At 43.6% G+C, this 23,094-nt stretch overlaps 1 protein-coding gene across 1 annotated transcript in view; it reads left to right on the top strand.

Annotated features, from left to right (window-relative positions):
* ETV6 (ETS variant transcription factor 6) overlaps window positions 1-23,094 on the top strand; it is a 140,231-nt gene that overhangs the window by 114,111 nt on the left and 3,026 nt on the right. The window contains exons 5-7 of the mRNA XM_059816665.1: window positions 947-1,489; window positions 19,093-19,235; window positions 22,062-22,162. Coding sequence (XP_059672648.1) covers window positions 947-1,489; window positions 19,093-19,235; window positions 22,062-22,162 — 787 coding nt within the window. The remainder of the gene's footprint in view (window positions 1-946; window positions 1,490-19,092; window positions 19,236-22,061; window positions 22,163-23,094) is intronic.

Below are 23,094 nucleotides of genomic sequence, written 5' to 3' on the forward strand. Positions count from 1 at the left end.
TTTGATCTTTGTTTTTCAGATAAAAACCTGTTAGTCACTGCACTCTGGTGGTATTTTCCTCTTTGTCAGTAATTTCCCAAGTCAAAATTGATGGCCTTAGCTAAGCTGAAAGTTTGCACTGTTTATGTCAAGCATTTCATTTTGTGAGAGGATTGTTAGTACGTAAAGACATTGACCTAGAGCCGTGATTGATCTCCCCCCTACTGTTAAGGATCACAGCTGGGGAAGCATGCTCATGCAAAAGTGATGCTAGAAGTCCTCCTGCTGAAGAAATGCAAGTGCTTATATGGGACAACCCATCAGTAGACAGCACAGACTAAATAAAACAAGGTGAAAATATCCTTATGAAGATGTTACACGTTCTTAAAATTAAGGCAGGGATAAAATTTAGCTAGTGTTTCACAAAGAGCTTCCTACCAGTGTTTTTTTTTAGATAACCCAGTCCCTATTTCAGACTAAGATACTCTCTACCTTGACCCATGCCTCTACCATCTAAAACTTACTGACCAATATTTTCCTGCAGACATTTTCCCTTTTCATCTCTGCCCTCTTCCTTACAGGTACAATAACAGGAACCACATATAGAGACATGAATGGCAGGAGATAAGTTTCAAAGCATTTGCACAGAAAGGGAGTACAGCTGAATCAGATCTTACTTTCTTCATGTGTGTTCCAGTCAGCTTCTCAAAATGGGATTTCTCTTACCACGTTTCCCCAGGAACTACCGTTACATGGTGGTGGAGGGAGATTGTTTTCACAGTACTGATTTCGTTCTGTGCAGTAATAACTATCTGCATTTATATGGTGGTTTTCTGGGCATCTGTAGGTCACACAAATAAAAACATTTCCAAGCTGACAGCAGTACCCAGCCAGCAGTCCGACAGTTAGATCCTACACCTTGATCACAGTATAGACAACCTGTATTTTTTTGGTTTTTTCTCCACAGATAGCTTTGTCCAGAGACCTTCAAGACCATCCACAGAAACAGTCCACCACAACCCCCCAACCATTGAACTGTTGCATCGTTCTAGATCACCCATCACCAACAACCACCGTCCATCACCAGATCCCGATCAGCGGCCACTGAAGTCCCCTATGGACAACACTATCCGTCGCCTCTCCCCAGCCGACAGGGTGCCGGGGACAAGGCATCAGCAAGAGAACAACCACCAGGAGCCCTATCCTCTCTCAGTGTCCCCGATAGAAAACAACCACTGCCCACCTCCTTCAGAGGTGCTCCAGAAGCCTTCCAGCCCTCGCCAGGAAAACACCAGGGTAATCCAGCTGATGCCCAGCCCCATCATGCATCCTTTGATACTGAACCCCAGGCACTCCGATTTCAAACCACCAAGGTTGTCTGAGGATGGGCTGCACAGGGAGGTAAAGCCAATCAACCTGTCCCACCGAGAAGAGTTAGCTTATATGAACCACATCATGGTGTCTGTATCCCCTCCTGAGGACCATGCAATGCCAATTGGAAGAATAGCAGGTAAGTGACATTCTCTAAGCTACACCAGAGTTGACACTCTTCATTCATAACTAACCATGCTGTGTATTAAGAGCTTCTCGTTTCCTTTTGCTACTCTGTGACCTCAAAAGTTTACTGGCATTCTGCAGGTTTCACCACATCTGTGGTTTACACAGTTAAATATGATTAAACCAGTTTCATTGCAGGTAAGCAAAGGTGCAGAGTGACTTGCTTGTGACCGCAGAATGCGTAATTGGTATTGAAACACTTGTGTCCTGACACTCACTGCCTCTCTACCCACTAGCAACCCATTTGTTTCCCAAGATACCTATCTATCTCCAAAGCCTTGTCCTGCAAAGAGGTAGTATTTCAAAAGTTGCATTCACATTAGTGTCCAGTGCTATGGAAAGGAAAAAACCCTCTGTGTCAGTGGCCTTTGAGATAATGCAGTCTCAAGCCCGCTATTATGGACATGGCAGGACTAATGAAATGTCACCTCAGAGTCCTACTTCATAAGCTTTCCTATGCTTCTGACACTAGGATTGTCCCTTTTTACGGAAACAAGGTTGCCTTTGTCCCACGCAAACCACAGGCATTGTCTCACTTTTGTTACCGTAAATAACTGACATGACAACAGCTGAATCAGGAAGCTGAGGTTACAGAAAATGTTTTTTGTACTTGAAAGGGAACTGTAAATAGATAGGGAGAGAGGGAAGGGGAATCCAACCGCTTCAGAAATATGCTGAATGCCCCAGTAACCAATTTGTTTTGAGAGATGTAAATACACACCACACCCAAAAACATTCCATGCATTTATGTCAGCAGCAAGCCGATGTGATACCCAGCTCCTGTGGGGTATTACACATGTCCACAGAGGTACATTTTAAAACACCTTGTTCTTTTTTGTTCTTACATGCCTTAAATTTGTTACAGATGTGGTGCTGCCTCAGCTTTAATGAGGAAGATTTTCTGTGTTCTTAAGACTTACCACTTTAAATTCAAAAGGTACATATCTCACCACCTAGTCAAACATCAAGCACAACAACAGCCATGATCCTTTCATGTAGTAGAGAGATGGGTTACAGAAATTAACCTTTTGACGTTTTTGTCTGGCTGACATTTGTCTCTCTCCTTTTGATTTTTATTACTCACACTATTCTCAGCAAGTTAAGAAGCATACTTCATGTTACGCCAGAGAAGATACCCTGCTGGTTCCATCACTGGAGATTTCCTTTCCATAAAGTACTACTGGGAGATCAGGGGGGTTATTATTTTTTTTTTTTTTTTCAGAAAGAAACGTTCTCTAAGAATGAAGCAAAAGAATATAAGAAAAAATATGGGGAGCGGGTGGTGTAGGGTGTAGGTGTAAAAATTAAATAAAATTAAATTTTTTAATTTAAACCCAGGAATTTTCTTACATAATTGGGAATCTTTGGTTTCTGCATGTTGTGCACTGGGTCCAGAGACCCTGGCCCTGTAACTAGTACTCCCACGTCCCTTCCATCCCTACGTTGTTTGCAGGGCAACAGAGCCCAAGCCCGTGGATATTTGGGCCTAACACAGTTGCTTGGCGAATATGTGTAGCAGTTTAAAGTGTTATACACAGGCTATATTTGCATGCTTGGCTGCTTTCACTTGCAGTCTCGTGGCTTTGCTGAGACCCACCAGCATGGGTGGCATGTCTTAAAGAGCTGGTGAAGTGCTTCATGCCAAAAAGACCTGAGGTGTACCCAAGCATTCAGTTCAGATGAGGGCAGTGCTTTATGGCCAAGGGTTGGGGGATTACATAGCTGGTGGTTGCTAGCATCTTAGTTTTCTACTGACAAATTTGCGGGTGTACTTCTGTCAGTACCCCATGTCCTTTAATGGTAAACGCCAAGAAGCCTCACTTGTTCTACAGGCACAAGCAAGTACTGTTCTGGTTGGGTTATAATGGCTCCTGAACTGTAGCTGGACCCTATAAAGGGCTCACAGCCAATTTAAAGGTGACAAAACCCAGATTACTACCAAAAATGTAGACAGCCTATGTTTCATACGTGAAGTCAACTTCATCGGTGCTATTGAATTCAATGGCAGCATACTTAGGCCCCCTAGAAAGAAGGTACACGCCTTTCTACCTGTTTCCCCCCCATCTCACAGCCTTCCATTTAGAGCTCTTGCCATTAAGAGATTTCACGTTAAGAGCATTTCTTTTTTATGTCAGCATAAATCTGTTTTCCACCTGAGTGTCCTTATCTTCACTGACACTGCTATAGTTAACATGGAGGCTTTTGACCAACCATGGCTCGCCACTTTGATTTGAGAGAGACCATGAAAATTGTAACAATTGGCTCTTAAACTGCAAATATACATCAATACAGGTGTATTGTTAAAAAGAGCTTTTTAAAAATCACTGGCATTGTTTCCATTTTATGGATGAAGAAGACTGATGGGTTGGGTAATGAAAAGATGTACCAACAGTCTAGTGCCAGAGTTAACTACTTACCTGTTTACACTGGTGAGAAGAGAGCCTTGACTTTTTACTGGCTTAACCATTTGCATGCAGGTGATTTTCAGGGAAGATAGTGATGAGGAGCAGCTACCAGGGAAGCCCTGTGGGCTGCTGACTAAAACATTGGGCTGAGCTCCAAAACATGTTCTGTTCCTAGCTCAGATATTTTAAATTGTAAAAGGAATTCTTCCTGGACTTAAGATACCTCACAGCCTCATAAACCTGTTCACTTGTAGATAGAGCCTGTTTTTAAACGCAGCATGCAATTACTTGGTGCTGAGAACGAAAACAATGTTTTCACTTGCTGCTATCCACAAATACTCTGTTTTCAGGAGGTCGATCAATAGCGCTCTGGACTTCCTGTCAGACAAAATAATGACCTCTACTCAATGGCTGACTAATCTTTCCTACCTTTTTATGTAATAACGTTTCTCAAAATGTTAATTTTACTGGTAAAACACTTTCCCTTTTACAGCAAAGAATTTCAAGTTGAAGGTCTTACTCTCTTTTCCTCTAAGGCCGTTTTACAGTTTTCTGGCAAAGCAAGAGACATAAAGTATCTTTATGTTACTCATTAAGGTCCCATATATTATTCATCAATGGCTAGAGTTGATTTTAAAAATCATGTTTAGCTATCTTCTCAACACAGTGTGCACAAGTCTTTTCTGTAACTTTGTCAGAACTAGAGGTCATTGTGTCGGGATGCTCCAAGGGCAGACTTCCATCCCCTCTAAATACTCCAGGCAAGGGTTAAGCTAACTAACTCAGGCATGAATAGTCATCTAGCTACCACAGCACTTAAAATATTAAAAATACCTCAGAAGGGGAGTTGATCAGAGTGGTGTAATGGACAATTTTCCCCACTGGAACTGCTAATTCAAAGCAGCAACAGTGTTTGTTGGTAGTCAGCTCCTAACTTGGACTCTAGCAAGCAGGCAGTCTCTCTGGCTTACTTTTAGCTCTGAACTTTTTAAATAGTTCGTCTTGGTTCCCCCCAGATAGCCTCCAAGAATTTCACTCTATGGGGAAAAAAACCACACACTATTTTTTTTTCCTATTTTTCCTTTTTTTTAAACGCAATTGTGGTTTCAATCGAGAGAGGTGCCTGAAATTAGCTCTTCTGCAGAATGGAAATTCCACTCCCCATACACCTCTGACTGGGAGGGTTTTGTTATCCAACAGTTCAGGACTTTGATATCTCATAAAAGGTACTTCCCCAAGGTACAAGGAGAGGCAGGGGTTAGTGCGTTGGCAGGCGTTTGTAGCACGTCATGGCTGAGGCGTGCACTGCAGCCCTGCAGGAACCACCGCCACCAGAAACCCTCCCTGCAGCCATCCTCAAGTTCTGCCCCCATGGCTTTCCTTGGGAGCTCTGCTCTTGGCTTCAACCAGGGCAGGTTTGCATCACAAAACTTTATTTAGGTGTCAAAAATGGCCTTTTTTTCCGATATCCATGTCCACCTCAGCTTGTTAGCATGCAGGAAAATGGGAACTGACATTTTAGATCTCTCTCACCAGAAACCTGTGCAAGAGGCAGTTATGGGATTGTCCAACTACAACAGGGTTGGTTTCATCCTAACTTTTATCCCATAGAGATTGGCTTAGAAACATTCCAGTTAATCTAATGACATGCTAGTATTCACCTCACTTTTGATTCAGTCACTTAAAACTCACTAATACAATTCTGGATGTTTCTTGTGAGGGGAAATACATTGCTGAGCCAGGTTCCTGAGCTTTCCAGCTCCCCGTGTCTTTTTCTATACTGGTTTTCTGGGACTGAAAGGCTTGTTCGCTAATCCACAGCACCCACTGGCCCTGAAACTTTGGGATACAGATACAACTACCCCTTTCCTTGAGCACTGCGCAGTACAGATATTAACGGAACGACTGCACGGGTCTGAAAGACAAGGTGCCGGAGAGCAGGGCGAGGTGCCGCTGGACTCTCCCCAAGGGCTCCCTGGCCTGTTGCCGTTGGGACCCAATAAAACCCATTAGGCTCCAGGTTCACTCTGTGCCTGTCTGAGGCAGACCTATGCCATTCGTGCAAGCAGCTTGGAAGGATGAGCATTGCTATTTCTCCGCAGAGCCCCACCCTGCCTGTTGCTTTTGAATCTGCTCTGCATTTTTTTGAGGGGGGGGGAATCTAAAGGCAGGTGAGTCTTGTGCCTGTTGTTGTGTGTTAGTATGCTGTTCTTATCAGCTGGGTTACCTTAGCAACTGGGCTGTATTTGACTTTATGAACTGCCAGATTTGTTTCTTCCCCTTCAGGAGTCCGAGGAAAAGCCAGGTAATATTTAAACCGTTCCGAGTCACGTTGTCTACCACTGTGTTGGTTTGGCCCATAAAACTATTGACTGCTGTTGGAATGAGGACAGGCAAGATTCTTACCCTGCCAAAGTCATGAAAGACATCTACCTCCAGCTTTGCTTCTGACTTGCCTTGGCCCCTTGGTGTGCCACACATCCAGAAAGCACGGGGGCATAGCACGAACCCTGCAGATTTGTACCAAGACACATATAAGCAACTTCTCAATAAAAACAGTCTGACTGCCAAAAGTGAAAATGCAGTCCCCTGTTGAGAGCACATCAGCTATGAATGACTCACATTCTACTAAAATCTACAAAACACCGCTTACGATGGGTGTAGGCTATGTGCTAGCTCTGAGCATGGGGAGGTCTTCCATCCCAAAGCTCCGTATGATGGTAGTTTGGTTGTTTTGACTAGGGAGAGAGGTTGGAGAGGGAACAGGATCAGGGATTCTTCTTCCCCTTTGTTTGAAAAACTTAATCACTTCTCATAAACTTGTGTGGGAGGGGAAAAGATGGGAGTCTTTCACAAACATAGTGCTTAAAAAAATGCTGATCAACTGATACGTATATTTTTACTTTGGAGTTGAGCTGGAAAGCTTCTTTTAAGGGAGGATAAGAAAAACAAACTCAGCTGATCGAGCTATTAGTTTCATAACATTAGACATTTAAAGCTTAAACATCACAAGTCACCACACTTCAAAACACAGCACCTTGGTCATCAGTGTCTTCTCAACTTATCTACTAGGATGAGAGCCCCAGTGCCAGTAGTGGCTCCAGATGTGTCAATGTGACATTTATGACTGATCAAGTTTTAGGATGATCTTTTTTTTTTTTTTAACTGATATACCAGCAAAATCCTTTGTGCAAATGTAGGTACACCACATTAGTTTATTTTCCTTTCTGTACAAAACAGCTGTACAGGCACAGTTACTATGCAATGGCATATGCTGGGAGGGAGGGTGGGAAAGGAGGCAAAGAACAGTTATGCCTGTATAGTAAAGGGGATAAAAACCAACAACGAAGCACAACTTGGGAGTTAAAAGTTTTGCAGCAGCTGATACTGTTAGCCCTCACAGAAGGGATGCAGCTTTGTGATCCATTTAATTTTTAATGTTTGCACTACAGTAGTATCTATAGGCTCTATTGTGCTACAGTCCCTGCCCCAAAGATTTTACTGTCCAAACAGACAAAGTAAATATAAAGAAAGGAAGGGCATGCAAAGGTGAAAGGTGTTTTCGAGTTGTTGGTGAGAGGTGTTGGAAAGAGAGAGCTATACTGCATAGAAAATAAAGTCATGCAGTACAGTGTATCAGTAGACACCATCTGACCAGTTCCCCGCTCAAAATTGTAGCTTAAATTTACTTCCAGATTCTAGTGACTGGTAACACCTTTTGTTATTCTATAATGCCTCACATTTAGAGGTACCAATTTGTTAAAAAAACATATTATGCAATTTAAAATTGGAACAACCAATACCCTGCACTACTGGTCAGTCTGGTATTTCACTGGGTTTTTTCTTCACTAGACGTCTCATCATGACAGCAACCCAAGCTAGCCGTAAACTCGGGAGGCTGGGTATATAACTTACACTGAGCTATCTGCTGCTGCTTTTGTCTGTTGCAGCATTTAAAGCTAGTTGTCATGTTTCTGTGATACAGCCACTTCTGTGTCGATGTTGCAGTCGCATCCTCCACGCAAAAGCTGAACCTGCCCAAGTGCGCCCATCTACTATTGGGACAATAACTCAGATTCTTGAGCCGAAATCAGTCTGTTTTTTTTTTTTTTTTTTTTTTTTGTTATGAATTGTCTACATGTGTAAGGCAGTGAGCACAATGGGTGTCAGTAGTAAAAGCTTGAACTTAAATCCCTCATATAGTCATTTGGTCGTTGGTAAGTGGCTTTATTCCAGAATGACAATACTGCTTTGTAAGTAGAAACCTTCTTCTACAAGAAAGTCACTTATGTGCGGAAGTCCACACAGACCTGCCGTGGCACTTGATATTGGGAAGAGCCTACACCAGTCAGATTCCCTGTGTGGCACCAGCCCTCAAGCTTACTATCCATCCAGTGAAGGGCATCGCTGTTTGATTCATTACTATCCCCACTTCCAAAGTTGCATCACAAGCTTCACTCCGGTGAATTCCTATTTAAACTGAAAATTATTGCAGTATCCTCCTTTGCAGAGGATGAGTGCTGACAAACCAAGCTGTTGAGACTTAGCTTTTGTCATATGCTTCCTTAGAGGTATGCTATTTTTTTAAGACAGCACCTATCATTGCTAATACCATAGGAGCCTACCTGTATACATGCCTGAGACTGCCAAGGCTATCTTCACTGTCGTGAGGCATGATCCCAGCAGGGTTTGACAGCATGGTACTGGGTGGTGAACTTTTGTGAAGCACAGACTTTGTCTGGGAGTAGCTGTGACAAGACCCACCTCCAGTCTCAGCAGCTGAACAGTTGCAAGTTACAGCCTGGCAAACTACAGAAAACCAGACCGGTGGTTCAATTTAGTATGCTAAATTGTAAGTGGTGGGAGTTTAGTGCCTGCTTTCCGGGCAGCTGACCCTCCTTCCCGTAGGAGAGCAGCCCATACAGACAGGTTGGAGCCTTGAAAGAACCTGGCAATCTTGCTGTAGGTGTGGCCTGTTGCTCCCAGTTGGATATGACAATGATAATGTCACTGGCCCTGTTTAATCACTTGCTTTTGCAGTCATGTACGCTTTTACATTTGCAGTATATGCCCCATCTATTTCAAGCCCCTTGTGGAAAGCCAGACTACTATAAAGAGACTGAAGTATGGATGAGAGTCAAGCTCATAGAGTTCGTATTCATAGGAGAAGTTTTCATTATAACCTTGAGAGTCATCTTAACATGGCATTAACAATTAATTTCAGCATGAAAGTGTGCCTTCCCTGCCAATTTAACTAATGATACTCAAGCAATAGCTGAATGGCAATAGCTTGGATAGGTGGTTGCAGATTTTCTGTGAAGTGTCTTGCTTTATAGCCGCCTCCGTTCTTACTGCACAGCTACAGAAGCAGAAATTGCAGTCAGGGCTTGTTCTGATCCACTCAGAAGCCAGAACTGACCAAGCTATAGGAAAGCTCAGTCATTTAGGTTTTATCCTTCCCATTCCTGTACTGCAGCATCTACATGCCATGGCTAGACAGATGTGGTAAGTGGGTTCAGAGTACCCTCAGCCTCCACTGGGGTCAGCAGAATGTTAAACACTTTTTTAAGAAACTCACCTTTTAATGAAAACATGCCCCTTTATATTGCACACTTTCTTCAGGCTAGAGTTGTGTCAGTAATTCAGAGTTTCTTCTACAAAGCAAACTTGCATCACTTTGAACCCTCTTAGTTAAAGCAGGAAAAAATACACTGTAGTGTTGACGGCGTTGACACTACATGTCACTCTCTTCAGAGACAGGCCTGTTTAAGTCTGGTTTTAATCCTGATCAGTTAGAAGTGGCGTACAAAAGTTTGCATCAGTTTATGTTAATTCAAATGCACACCTTCAAACTGGTAAGACTACTGTTTTCCATCTCTGTTCAGGGAAGGAAGAGAGTTAGCATTTGGCTATGTCTAAATGTGAAGATTTAACCCCAAGAAGGGGGGTTAAATTTCAGTTTTCTGCAAGGGACTTATCAGAAGTCACAAGTTTACAGGTTATGAAGTCCCTTCAGGAGGGGCTTCCTGGGAGCACACCAGGAGCCGTGTCCTCCAGCCATGCTCACACCTCTCAGAGCGCTCTGGGCTTTCTGATGGAGCACAGAAGTGAGGTTCTTGGGCAGTAGTCTCCTACAGACAATGATTTTCAGCTGTTGAAAAAAAAAACAAAACAGAAGACTAAACCCAAGGGTGAACTGAGCTTGTGACAGAAGACACTGGAGATTCTCACACTGTAGGATCAAAAATTATTACTCTTGTTGGGAATGCCTTTGCTGTAGTTAAGTCACTCCTGCTTTTGCCCGCTTCTCTACAGTACAATTCAGAAGATAAAGCTTCATCCTTAATTCTTAAAATCCCATCATTAAAGTGTTTGGCCAGTTTTCTGATGTCAGAGTGGTTGTGAGGTGTTTGTAGGATGTGCATGTGAACAGGCAGAGGTTGAATTTCTTTCCCTCTCCCTAGTCATTGCCCTTCCTAAGCAATAAAGGTGAGGAAAAGTCACAGGAGGATCAGAGGCAGGTTTCTTCAGCAAGAGAAATGGAAGAGTGCTTTCTACCATTGTGGCGGAGCAGGAAAAGAACAAAACTTGAAGCTAATACTGGAAATACCTGTCTGTTTGGTGGGGATGGGGGGATGGAGCCGGAGAAGAGGACAGGGGGAAAAAAAAAGACACTTTTTAATACAACAGACTTTAGCTTGCAAAGTCTTCATCTATCAGACTGTCTTTGGCCCATCCATTACATGTTCTTTGTGATTTCAGTGCTCTTTTCTACAGCCACATGAGGGATATGAACCTTTTGGATCCTTCTTCCCCTTACACGTTTTTATTGCCAAAGACAGAGCTTGGCCTCGTCTTTCTGTGTTACTTTTACAACCTTACAGCACAACTGTTTGCAGCGTGACAGTCTCAGGTTTCTGCTCTTCTTCTGCCTGATCTCCCACTCGGCATTTGGGTACAAGACAGAAGCAACATACAACTGTTGTATTGTGCAATCTGGCAACCTCTTTTCCTCAGCCCCAGCTTGAATTTACTGAGCTGAACAAACAGTTGTCTGTCAAGAGGTTTCTCCACATAGAAACATTGGCTTTACTGTACTAGCTTACCATCCTGCTTCCAACAGCAGCCAACATTCACGGAAAGAAAACTCTTTTCCCTCAGTAACCTGGACATGGATTACCTTATAGGGATGAGCAGGACTGCTCCATCTCAGGATCAATGCTCCCCCAGTCCTCAGAGCCATTTAACCCCTCAATCATGGGACTTAGTTACTTTTCTTCTTGTAGTTTTGTCTGCTAAAATAAGTATCTCATGGAATTAGATAGATACTGAGGCTGGATTGTGTCTCAACACAGCAGTAATCCTACTGTACCGTACGTTTTTTCTCAGTGTGCTGTCTGTTGTTTACCCAGTATTTTTTTTGCCCCAGAATAGGCTTTCAGCAAGAATACGGGAGCTGATTTGATAAGGTCCAGCCATATGTCTTCCCTCTCCTTTGCACCAGCTTTATTTTTCCTCCCTCTCCATTTGTGTGATGAAAGGAAGTTAGCCGAGTAGTTCTCACCATACTCCTGAAACAAATAACGGTATCAGCCAGCCTGATGAGCTTCATGTACCAGGTAGATAGCCTGAAGATCCATTTGGCTTGTCCAGAAAGCTGTGCCTGTTGCACAGTATAGGATATGGTTAAAATGCAATTAGAGCTCATCTCCACGGCAAGCCTAAACCAAGTCAGGGCGTAGGAGGTCTCTCCCAGCCTTTTATTTTCCGTACAAGTGAACAGCCATTAAACTTTGTGATTTCTTGCTTCAGGCTACAGTTTAAACAAATCCAGATGCCCCAAAGTAGTCTTGTCTTCTCAGAGACTTACTGACCTTCTCAGGCCGGGGGGATGATCACAGACAGTAGGCTGAAGGTCCACAGGACCTTCTGGGGCTCTCCCTCTTTCCTCCCCATCCTTGCCTGCTCCACCGGTGTAGTCTTGCCACCTTCTTTGTGCTGGCTTTAGCATTCACTAGATCTTCCTGCAGGCAGATTCAGCTCTCAAATAGCAGAAAGCTGGCTGGTGGTTTTTGCAGGGTTTGTTTTCTTCTGTTTAAGGAATTTAAGTCAGCTTACAGAGAAACCTAACAACAGAGCCAGCACAAGGTAAGCAGCAGGAGGAAGGGAGGATGAAATGGAAGGGAGATCCTTCTTCTTCTTCTTCTTGCAGCAGCTATGGCCAGCTGAATTTTACCAGTTCATCATTTTGATACTGTGAGCACCACCATGTTAGCTATCCTAACCACACTTCAGGTGTGCTTACGGAAACCAGAGTACCAGAGAACTTCAAGAGAAGTTCTCTTCATTAGTCTCAGTTGTGAACAGCCACTGTTGGCTTCACTGCGAACAAATGCAGCTGAAGCACAAATCACCTTGTAAAATAAAGGGGCCCGAGCTTGGGAGAAGGCTTCAGCTGGTAGAAATCACAGAACCATTTAAGTCAAATGATATCATGCTGGAGAAATTTTAGGCTAACCTACTCAGCGAGGGGTAAGGCCTCAGCTGATGTCAGAGGGAGTATGACAACGTTACTTTGGCATGATCTCTTCCTCTGTGAAGCCATGTTAGTTTCCAAGTCAGTCATCAGCCAGACCGAATACATTTTATATAATAATCTTCAGTGCAAGATGTGGGTGGGTCTCGCAAAACATTTCTGTGGTTAAGAGAGGATTTTGGTAGTTGATACATCAAGAGGGCCAGCTCTGCTTCTGCGCCATGGGCCTCACTGGAACAACAGGGGTCTCAGAGGCACTGTGTGTTTTAGGAAATATTGCGGTGCAGGGGAATGTTATATTCTGAACAAAAGAGGTCTTTAGCATATGTATGCCTATACTGTTAACAGCATTATTTAGTCTAAGAGAGCACAGATGTAAGACCTCTCACTACTGCAACATCAAGACTACCAGTCTTGTGTCTACCTTGGCCGAGTGACACTAGAGAAGTCATTCGTAATGGCTGGACAAGTGTCAAAAACTAGGAACCTAAGGTCCATAATGTTTAATTTATAGATCATTCTGAGATGGTATTTGAATTCCAAGGGATATATGTATTGCTATCATATAGCCATTAGGAAGTATTTATATGCCAGTGGTTTTTAGGTGTATACTCAGAAGACTGTGCCTATAGACTTACATGATATTTGAAATGAAGTCTCTATAATACATGCTTCCACTCACAGTGTCTATTTGACTGTCACAAGGGATTCTTAATGACAATATTACAGTCTCCCCTTTTTTGTAACATTACTGAAGCAGTGCTGTAAGTGTGGGCAGTAAACAGAGCTTTTCAGCCAGAGAAGAGAAATTGAGTTTTACCATGCCAAGGAGGAGTGGCTGAGGTTTGGGCACTTCTGCCATGTGAAAGGAGGGGTTAAAACTAGAGCAAGGAGGCAAGCTTGCTGCTGTCAGTGGGGTTTAAAGCCAGCAATTGCTGTTTATGGGAGAGATTTCTTCCTACTCCTTAAACCCCAAGTGCTCTGTCTCGTCTCCAACACCTTCTCCCGAGCTGTGCAGCTGCCTATTTTTCTTGCACCTAGTGTCAACCCTGGCAGCCAAGCAGCAGCCGGGAGACTGAGTGGGCAGGCAGCACCCAAGGCTTTACGCTAGCTCTGCCGACCTCGGGACTGTACAGTACATGGCTGTTATTAGCAGGAGTGTGACACTGCTGCTTCTTGCACATGTAGGGCAGTGCTTATGGGGGACGTTTTGAGAGCCAGCTAAGGACTCTACACCTTATCGCTACCTTGTGCATAACTATAAAAAACCCTCTAGAAACATTAACTGCAGGAAGAAAGTTGTAGCCATGCCTCTCTATTGGAAGGTACAGTTTGCCCTAATTGCCAGCTTATTACGTAGTCCAGTCTTGCCCAGCAGTACAGCTGAGAAAATGATGGGATGTAGAAATGCCTGCTTTCAGGAGCCCTACCATATTGCTGGACCCATTCACCGCCTTCCCAGTTTGGCTGGGTTGTTTGATACTGCATCACCTTAAAGCTTCTCAGTCCCAGTTCTCTCCACAGCTAAATCCCTTCACCTTCAGACTGCACAAAGTTCAGCCGTCTGAGTTCACTTTAAAAGAAAAGTACATGTGTGTGTTAGGGGGAAATGATGTTTCCTCGTGCTACAGAGACATAGTTACTTTCTAAGTAAGCTTATTTTAGCCACAAGGCAGGAAATTGCAGCATGCCCAAACAATTTAGGTACCAGCCCTGACTCCACTCCCCTATTGAATCTCCCACACTTTTAAACTTGCTGGGCTTCAGCAACATCCGTGTGCTTTCTTGCCATCACTCACTAGCCAACACACACCCTGTGGAGAGTCCCCCCGTGTGATGGCTCCTTTGGAGGCCTTCTGACAGCCAAGGAAGTGATTTAGTCTTCATGGAGTCATTCACACCACCCAGACTTTCCTCAAACAAGTGATTTACACTTACAGAACAACCATCCCCATACAAGTCCCTCTCTCAGTTTCTCCATCCTTCCTGAAAATACATGTAACAGCTTTGACCTTCCTGGAGGATGCTACTTTCTGTATTGTCTTCACCAGCCTTCTGTGGAGGTGTCTCTTTTCCCAGTGGAGAAGTTCCTTTTAATAGCATTTTCTAGCATTGCCTCTTCTTGAGTTTTCACCAGTTTCATAGGCTGCAGTTTACTCCAGAGGGGCTCTGCTGTACTCCAAATTCATTATGCTCGCTAAGAGTTATCAGGTAGTCTTTGACCTGTAGTCTCTATTGTCCTATTAAAGATGGTCTCTGCTGGCCTAATAATGGTAGATTATTTAGTTGCTGCTCCTCTGTGAGTCAGGGACACCCCTCCAGAACCTCGTATTTTTTTACCGTGCAATCTGTGGAGAAAGATACCTAGGGTGTAAATCATTTCTGGTTAAAAACAAAACAAAAACCTGAGTGCCTATGCTCAAATTCCTAAAGGTATCCCATGTGAAATTTCAAAGGCGGCAAACTGATTTAGGTGTTCTGCAAACAGAGCTCATACACTTAACTAAATTGTGCTGCCAAGCATCAGCTGGTCCACGATAACTAACAGTTTGCATGCTTATAGCTCTCAGCAGAGGTGAGAAGAAATGCAGTGAGCCTAAATCTTTTCTACTGGTATTTAAAGCTAATGCTTTTTATTTCCTATTTGCAGTGGCCTGAGACACAGTTGCCACCGTTGCGTTGATGCATGCCAGCTCATTAAATTATTGCAACTCCGTTGTATATCTAAATTTGCTTATAGACAAGTGTAGCTTTTGAAGACGAGTTTTTAAGTGGTTGTAGAAGCCATGCAGAATTTTCAAGAATTTTCAATTCTCTTGTTGAAACAAACAAAGGTTTAGAGGTCTAAGATACTTGGGTGGTTGGGGTTTTTTTCAAATTACACCAGCCTACTAAATACCTCTGCAAGTCTGAGCAGCTCAGTCAGTTTAGAATATGGGATGGGGCCCTTGATCACTTGAGACTTTTCTTGTGAAGATCTCAAGATGCAGATCTGAGTTCTTCTCATTTGAGGAATATTTATATTCAAGCTTAGCCTGAATCCATTCTAAAAATTAAGTGAACAACAAAAAACAAACCTGCACTTGAATCCTACCTCTTCTCAGAGTCTGAAGTTCTGTTGTTAGTCCAATAATTTGCCACCCAGACATCTTGGGCTGAATTTTTTTGCGCTTTCTTATTTTTGTGAAGGAAGGGGGCACAGTGTGTGTGTGTGTGTGAAGTAATGATAGCCAATGGAAAATAACCAAAGCCATTAGGTTTGACTAGAATTTACTTGCTAGCCGCACTGAGGTGACTGCGCAGCCCTGGCACACTGTGATGCACATTGCATGTGCAATTCCAGTCAGCTGTCAAGTAGCCATCAGCTCCTTGAAACTCTTCCAGGGGCCACTGTAGAGATGATATTAGGGGTCTGCCATCCCCATCAGTAAGAGTTGTATTTATACACTTGGAAATTTTCTAGAGTATAGTTAGGGCAGTATACTACTGATTAAACATAACATTGCATATTGCAAACAATGAGGTGAAAATAAAGTTTAGGGTAAATCATGCCTCTGCAGAACTGTAAAAATTAGCTATAAGTTACTATAATTGGAGGGTGTCTGCCCCGGGCAGCATGTTCAAGAGTATGACAGAGCCTGACATTGACTTGCCTCTGCTGGAGCACCATCCCTCCAGCGGACCCCAAGGAGGGCCACTCCTTCCAGGATGATCAGTAGTGGCACAAGCAAAACCAAATAATTGACACTGGGACGCCGAATTCCTGCAGCGCTCTCCCCATGGGACCGTACGCCAACCAACCACCTCAGCAAACTTCCAGCACAGTCCAAAAGCTCTGGTTCAACAAGGGACCCACATGTCCTTCCTCTCTTCCCTCAGGTTTCTAAGAAATTCCCGCCTTGGCCAAAAAGTGTCTCTTTTTTCCTTGACAAATATCCTCTAAGTGAATGTTTTCAGATTTGAAACTGTTCCCACCAAGACAGACCTCTCTTGCAGATGAGGTGGGACTAGCCTGAGCCCAGCACAGATGTTTAGCCCAGTTTTGCCCATCGATGATCATGGTGAATGATTCACCGCTGACCTAGGGAGTTGCATCACCTTTGCAGTGATTTTAATGAAGGACTGGACAGAAAGAAAGCATGGAGGTCTTTTGGAAAAGCTGACCTAAAACAGTGAATTCAGCGTGAATTGTTGACATAGACTATGCAGGTTTTGTTGTTAAAGTTATTACAGATTACACAAGATGATGAAAAAAAAAATGGTAATTTTTGGAATGCAGCAGTAATACCAACTCTGATCAACTGGTAAAACATGCCCTGGGGACTCAGAGCTAGAGCAATCGAAGGAAAAGGAAAATTAAAAAAAGACAGCTAAAGTTTTTGTTGTTTTTTTTTTAATTGATTCTTGCACTAAAAAAGCATTTTCTATACATTCTTCCATTGCAAGAGTTCGAGAATTAATGGCATGTGTGTCAAGGAACCACTTATGTGGCCCTTACTATGCTGTTACCTGAGCACCCCCCACATTATTAAAAGGCACAAACCAGTAGAGCAGTATAATCTCCCTTCCCTTGTTCCTTATAAATGAAGTCTACAAAAGAAGTTTTCTTCTAATATGTGGGTGCCTAACATTCTGTGTGTGTGTGTGTGTGTGTGAGAAAAATTATTGATGGAAGGGTGATGGAAGAACTGGGGTTTGTGATTTGTGAGAGGAAAGATGGCAGAAACTGAAGTGTTAGTCTGAGACTTTCAATTTCACGTTCTTCTACAGACCTCCCGCGTAGTCCAGGGGAAGTCACTCGTGCCCACGAGGGGTTAGCCGCAGCAGTGTTTGGTATCGCAGCGTTTAATTGCAGCCAGCTACCTGCTTGGTATCCGCAGCCACGGGGTAGGCGGCTGGGCTACGTATGTGACTTGGGGTGGAGGGATAGGGAAAGGAAAGCTTCGCTGCATCCGTCTGCCAAGAAAGGACCCGTCTGGGCTGGTCATTGGCAAATGCCTGCGGAGGAGAATTATTTTCTGTCCTGGTCCCTGCTGCAGGTACCTCATTCTGGGTGAGAGGGAAGAAGGTATCAGTGAACAATATTCACATCCATGAATGCAAAAAATGGAAATTGGTTTAATTTTTTAGATTAAAACCCAGAAAAATTTCAATTGGGAATGGACATTTTTCTGTGAAAAATGTTAATAAGGTTTTTCCAACCAAAAAATCTGACTGCTTCTTTCCTTTCACATTCCTCCTCGTGTAGATGTTACAGATGAGGTGACCATCAGGGTAGGTTTCAGCTAGAATGGAAACCTGCAATTTTTGCCAGATGTCATCTCTTCGAAACGCACTGCTTTGTTCTCTGTGGGACTGGTAGGGAGAGTCTGTCGTAAGGGCACTGGCAAACTACGCTCTGGCTTTAGAGGCAGCACAGGTTTCAGAGATACTCTTTGCAGTTCGAAAATGGGAAATACCATCAATAACGTTAATATCTTTAACCATTTCAGGTGTGCTCATTAAATGTGTTATTCATATCCCTTTTCAAAAAGCGTTTTATATTTGCATACTGAACATGTCATCATCCCCATTGTAACATGTACCAACCCCAGACAGACAGGAATAGAAAGACAGGCTGACAAGAATCCATTTTAGCACCTAGAAGCTAGATGTCTTTGGTTGCCTGCCCTTCAACCACTCTAACAAGCCATCTCTCAGAGGTTGGTTTTGCTTTCAAAGTAAAATGCATCTATACGGCCATCTTAGGGATCTGGACAGTTGAGCCATAAAAACCCGGTTGTTTCTGACAGCAGCAGAACCCCAGCTCTGTGCGATTCACTTTCCGTATTTCATAGTTGCCAGTTGTTACGCTCTGCTGCGCGCACACACATTGCAAGCAGGAAGTCGGAGCAGCTCAGCTCTTGGCTTCCTCGGTCTCAAGAGACTGCCATGAAACTGAAAAACACTAAACTAAAACCTAAGTATCTGTTAGACCTTTAATTAGCGACCTAAGGAGTGTTTGCCAAGAGGAAATTTGAATTCAATTATCCAAATAGAAAGTATTTAACCTCTCAATAGCACTCAAGTAATTATAATACTTAGGGGTTTTTTTCAGGAACCTTAAAAAATAAAACAAAAAGCAAATGAAAAAATGGTAGAAGGTGTCAATTTTATATCACATGGAGTATTCAAAGGAAAGCTGTAACATTGCCCACGCTTTAGACGCCTCATGTTAGCACAGAAAGTGGCAGCCTCAAGCAGGGAGAGCCGGTTGCAGGATTCTTGATTTCCCCACTGAAACAGCCAGCAACAGTATCGGGGCCAATAGAGATAGTTTTATGTGCATCAGTACAACAATAAACACACAACTAAGATCAGCAGGTCATCTGATGCAGCTTTTAATGTGATAAAGATGCTCAGTCAGTGTTAGGACTAGGACGCATCAGAAGAGGCTGTATATTCCAGTACGTTTTGCAAACATCAGTCTATACCAATCAAGCCATTTGCATTTCAGATTGCAGCAGTTGTTTCAGCCCTGATCCCAACTGTCCTTTCACTACACATCCACCCAAAAGTTTCCAGAATTAATCCCAAGGGAGAAAAGTCAATATTTTCTTTTTCCTCTCTTCACAGACTGTAGGTTGCTTTGGGATTATGTTTATCAGCTACTTTCTGACAGCCGGTACGAAAATTTCATCCGATGGGAAGATAAGGAATCCAAAATATTTCGGATAGTGGATCCCAACGGGCTGGCCCGGCTGTGGGGAAACCACAAGGTAAGGAAGCAATACAATTTTCCTCCTACGGCACTTCACCTCTTGTAACATCACAGGATTCACTTATAAACAGGGGAAAAAGGAAGAAAGCATGTGCTTGTAAACTACTGGAAAGTTGTAATCTTTCATTCTACGCACATTAGAAATATAAAGCATCCAGCCTCAAGCACTAAAACCTATCCTCCATATAGAGAACCTGTTGGTTTGGTTTAAAGGCATTTAGTTATAAATGCATTTAATTATAAAATTACAAGGAGTGCAAGAATTAACGGTCCTTCTCTCTCAAGGCATCTCATTTCTTCCTGAAACCTGATGCTAAGGATGTTCTGGTTAGATGTGGTCTACAAGGAGCTGTATGCTACATCTCGGCAGGAGCTTTCTGTCTGTGTTCCTGTCTGCACCAACATTCAGATTTCACACACTGTCCTGTGACAGACACCAAATGCTGCGGGATTATGTGTTTCCTTTTAAGAGGGTAATTCTGCTTTGTTCTCTGGAAAGCAGTTACTAATTTTTGCAGTTTGGGGCTGAGTACTCATACAGATACATCTGTATGAGTATATGCGTATGAGTATATTCATATGAGTGGTCAGCATGGATTTACAAAAGGGAAATCATGCTTCACCACCCTGATACCTGTCTGCGATGAAATTATTAGCTTGGTGGATGCAGGGAGAACAGTGGATGTAGCTTATCTTGACTTTAGAAAGGCTTTTGAGACTGTCTTCCATAATATCCTCATAAACAAACTAATGAAGTATGACCTAGGCAAGAATACAGTGAGGTAGACTGAAAACTGGCTGAACTGCTGGGCTGAAAAGGTTGTGATCAACGGCACAAAATCCCGTCGCTGGCGATGTTACCCTGGGGATTGATTCTGGAGCCAATTCTGTTTAACATGTTCACTAATGACTTGGATGATGGGACAGAGCACACCCTCAGCAAGTTCTCAGACAATACAAAACTGGGAGGAGTGACTGATAGACCAGAGGGTTGTGCTGCCATCCAGAGGGACCTGGACATGGTGGAGAAATGGGCGAACAGGAATTTCATGAAACTTAACAAGGGGCAATGTAAAGTCTCCCACCTGGGCAGGAATGACCTGGGGAGGTGTGAGACTTTACATTTTCCCTTGTTACATTTCATGAGACCCAGGTGTGGGACTCTTTTACTGGGAAGGTGGTCAGACACTGGAGCAGGTTGCCCAGAGGAAACTGTGGAGTCTCCATTCTTGGAAATGTTCAAAACTCAACTGGACACAGTCCTGAGCAACCGTCTCTGGTTGACCCTGCTTTGAGCAGAGGAACTGGACTAGGTGACCTCCAGAGGTGCCTTCCAACCTCAACTATTCTGTGATTCTGTATATGAGTATACACAGCCTATAATCTTGATAAGGTCAAGATTTTCTCATGAGTCATTGCTTACAAGAACATCTGTCTTAGAGGTCTTGGGCTGCAACACTGGGAATGGAGAGTTCTGCTCTTACCCCACCTCCATGCTAATAATCGGGTCTTGCCATCATGTCTCATGTTGGGTGTCTAAAACTGAAGCTACTTCAGACCACTAGCCACTTGGGAAACGCAGTGGCCTTTTAGCATGTAAGAAATGGAAAAAGCACACATGGTATTTCAGGGGGCTTCCCAATGAGCGGAGTCTAGATTTTGCAGGGAAAATGTTGTCATTGTTAGTGTTTAATTGCCACAGGAGCTCTTGATGTGGCCTCCCTTAGCAGAGCTGTTGCGGTCAGGGCAAGCAGAGGAGTTCTGCTCTTAGAGGGCATTTTAGACAGGCGGATCAGTCTCATTTAATAAAGCCAGGTCAACACTACAGACTTCTGCCTGATTTTGGACTGACAGAGCTGTACCAAGCCAAACTCCTAACATGGAGGCTCATAGAGCAAAAGCATGCTTCTACTACTTTGGCATGTTTTGCCCATGGCAAGGCGGCTGCTTTATACCCATGCAAACACAGCTTTGCCAGTATAGTTGTCTCTCCGCTGGGAGTTTCTTTGCTAGCATAGTAACCAGTGCTCCTTGTACCAGAAGAATGCTCTTCATGTAGACCTTCCCTAAGGGACTGAACCTGCTGTCCCAAGTCAGTACTATGGGGGCTGCCCACATACAGCTCTGCCAGCACCCATCACTTCTGCCTTGTGCCACTCAGCTTCAGCAGGGCCATACCTCAGTCACCCCGCAGTGCTCTGGCTATGGCCCTTGGGCTCAGCAGCTCCCAAAATGAAAGGGAGGCTCTGTCATAAAAGCAGATGTACAACCTAATGGGCTTTTTGATTTACACCTGTATAATAAGAGGAGAAACAGGCTCTCAATCTCCCCAGTGCTCTGTAAGCATTAACTAGTTAATGGAGGGGAATCCCAGAGGAACAGCGCTCTTAGCAGGGAGATCGCTGACAGATTCAGTCTATTAGCCACTGTTCTTACACTTTTACAAAAGGTGGTTTCATTAAGAACAGGCCTGTCACATCCCACTTGGCAGGAGCATCTCCCTCCATCTGATGTCTCCTCTTGTGGTTGATGAAGCCTTTTGTTACCTGTCATCCAAGAAACTGTAGAAAAACCTCAATTAGAATTTTTGTTAGACATTCTTGCTTAAATTACCCTGTATGAAAAGAGACCCATAAAAATTTGATGATGAGGGCTGGAGGGGCAGGATGGGCATGCAAACAGCAGAAGAGTGGAACATGTAATTTCTTGAACTGACTTTGTTACTTTAGCTAGCTGTGATAGTTCTGCAACTCCTTCTGGGGCTTGGGAAGGTCTTAATGAATCACCTCACCATGTTATTTCCTTTTTCTTTTGAAAAAAACAGAACAGAACAAATATGACTTATGAGAAAATGTCCAGAGCCCTACGCCACTACTACAAACTAAATATTATCCGGAAGGAGCCAGGACAAAGGCTTTTGTTCAGGTAATTTTTTATTTTCTTTGCCATTCCTTTCTCCAGATGATTAGTTTTTGAAGATGGGGGATGGAATTGTGTGTGGGATTCACACAATTCACTTCTCAGACACAGCTGCCGGTGAAAGCTAAGCAGCCATCAGGCATTTCCTCGAGCGCATGAGCATCACAGAAGAGAAGTGCTGATGACCATGTGCTTCAGCGGTGCTGTCTTCGAGGAAGGAGGGACCTGCAAGAACTGTTCATAAAACCTAACGCATCAGATTGGACGATACAACCACAAATTTAGGAAATAGTGCCCGAAACAGCATAAAGCAGGGAGTCACTTGTACAAACTTGAGCGCGGCTGGCGGAGAGCGAGAGCACTCCAGTTCTCTTCAGACAAGACCAGCGAATCCTAGTGCGTACGTCTGACCCACAGAGCACTGAACTCAGACCAAAGACTGCTTTGATGTCAGTGGTCTGGATCTAGTAATGTGCTTGGAAATGATATCAATAGGAAGGCAGTCTTGGAGTTTGTTTTCTTAAATAGCTAACAGAACTGCATTAGCACTCAAACTATCTACAGCTGAAAAGGTTTCTGTGGAATGTCTTGTTTATGTCAGCTCTTAGAAGGAGACTTAGATGGGGGAAGGAGAGTGAAGGGAAGAAGGAATCACGGGCAAAATCAACTGTGTGATTTTAATTTTTTTTGCGGAAAGTTAAAACAAGGTTGCTCCATCAGCAGCGGTACCAAGGAAGGCAGCCTGGATTGTTATGGCCTTGTGTGAAGACTACGCTGCCCTGGGGGAATTCTGTGATGCTGAACAGTGAATGTGCTTATCTTGGAGCCTCTCCTTTGGTGGGGGCACAAACAAAACAGGAGTCCATCTCTTCTCAACCAGGCTGCCTATTTTCTCAAAACTGTAGAAACTTAATATCCTTGGAGACCACAGTTCCTCT

Source organism: Gavia stellata, chromosome 4 (assembly GCF_030936135.1).
Source record: "Gavia stellata isolate bGavSte3 chromosome 4, bGavSte3.hap2, whole genome shotgun sequence".
In the NCBI taxonomy this organism is placed as follows: domain Eukaryota; kingdom Metazoa; phylum Chordata; class Aves; order Gaviiformes; family Gaviidae; genus Gavia; species Gavia stellata.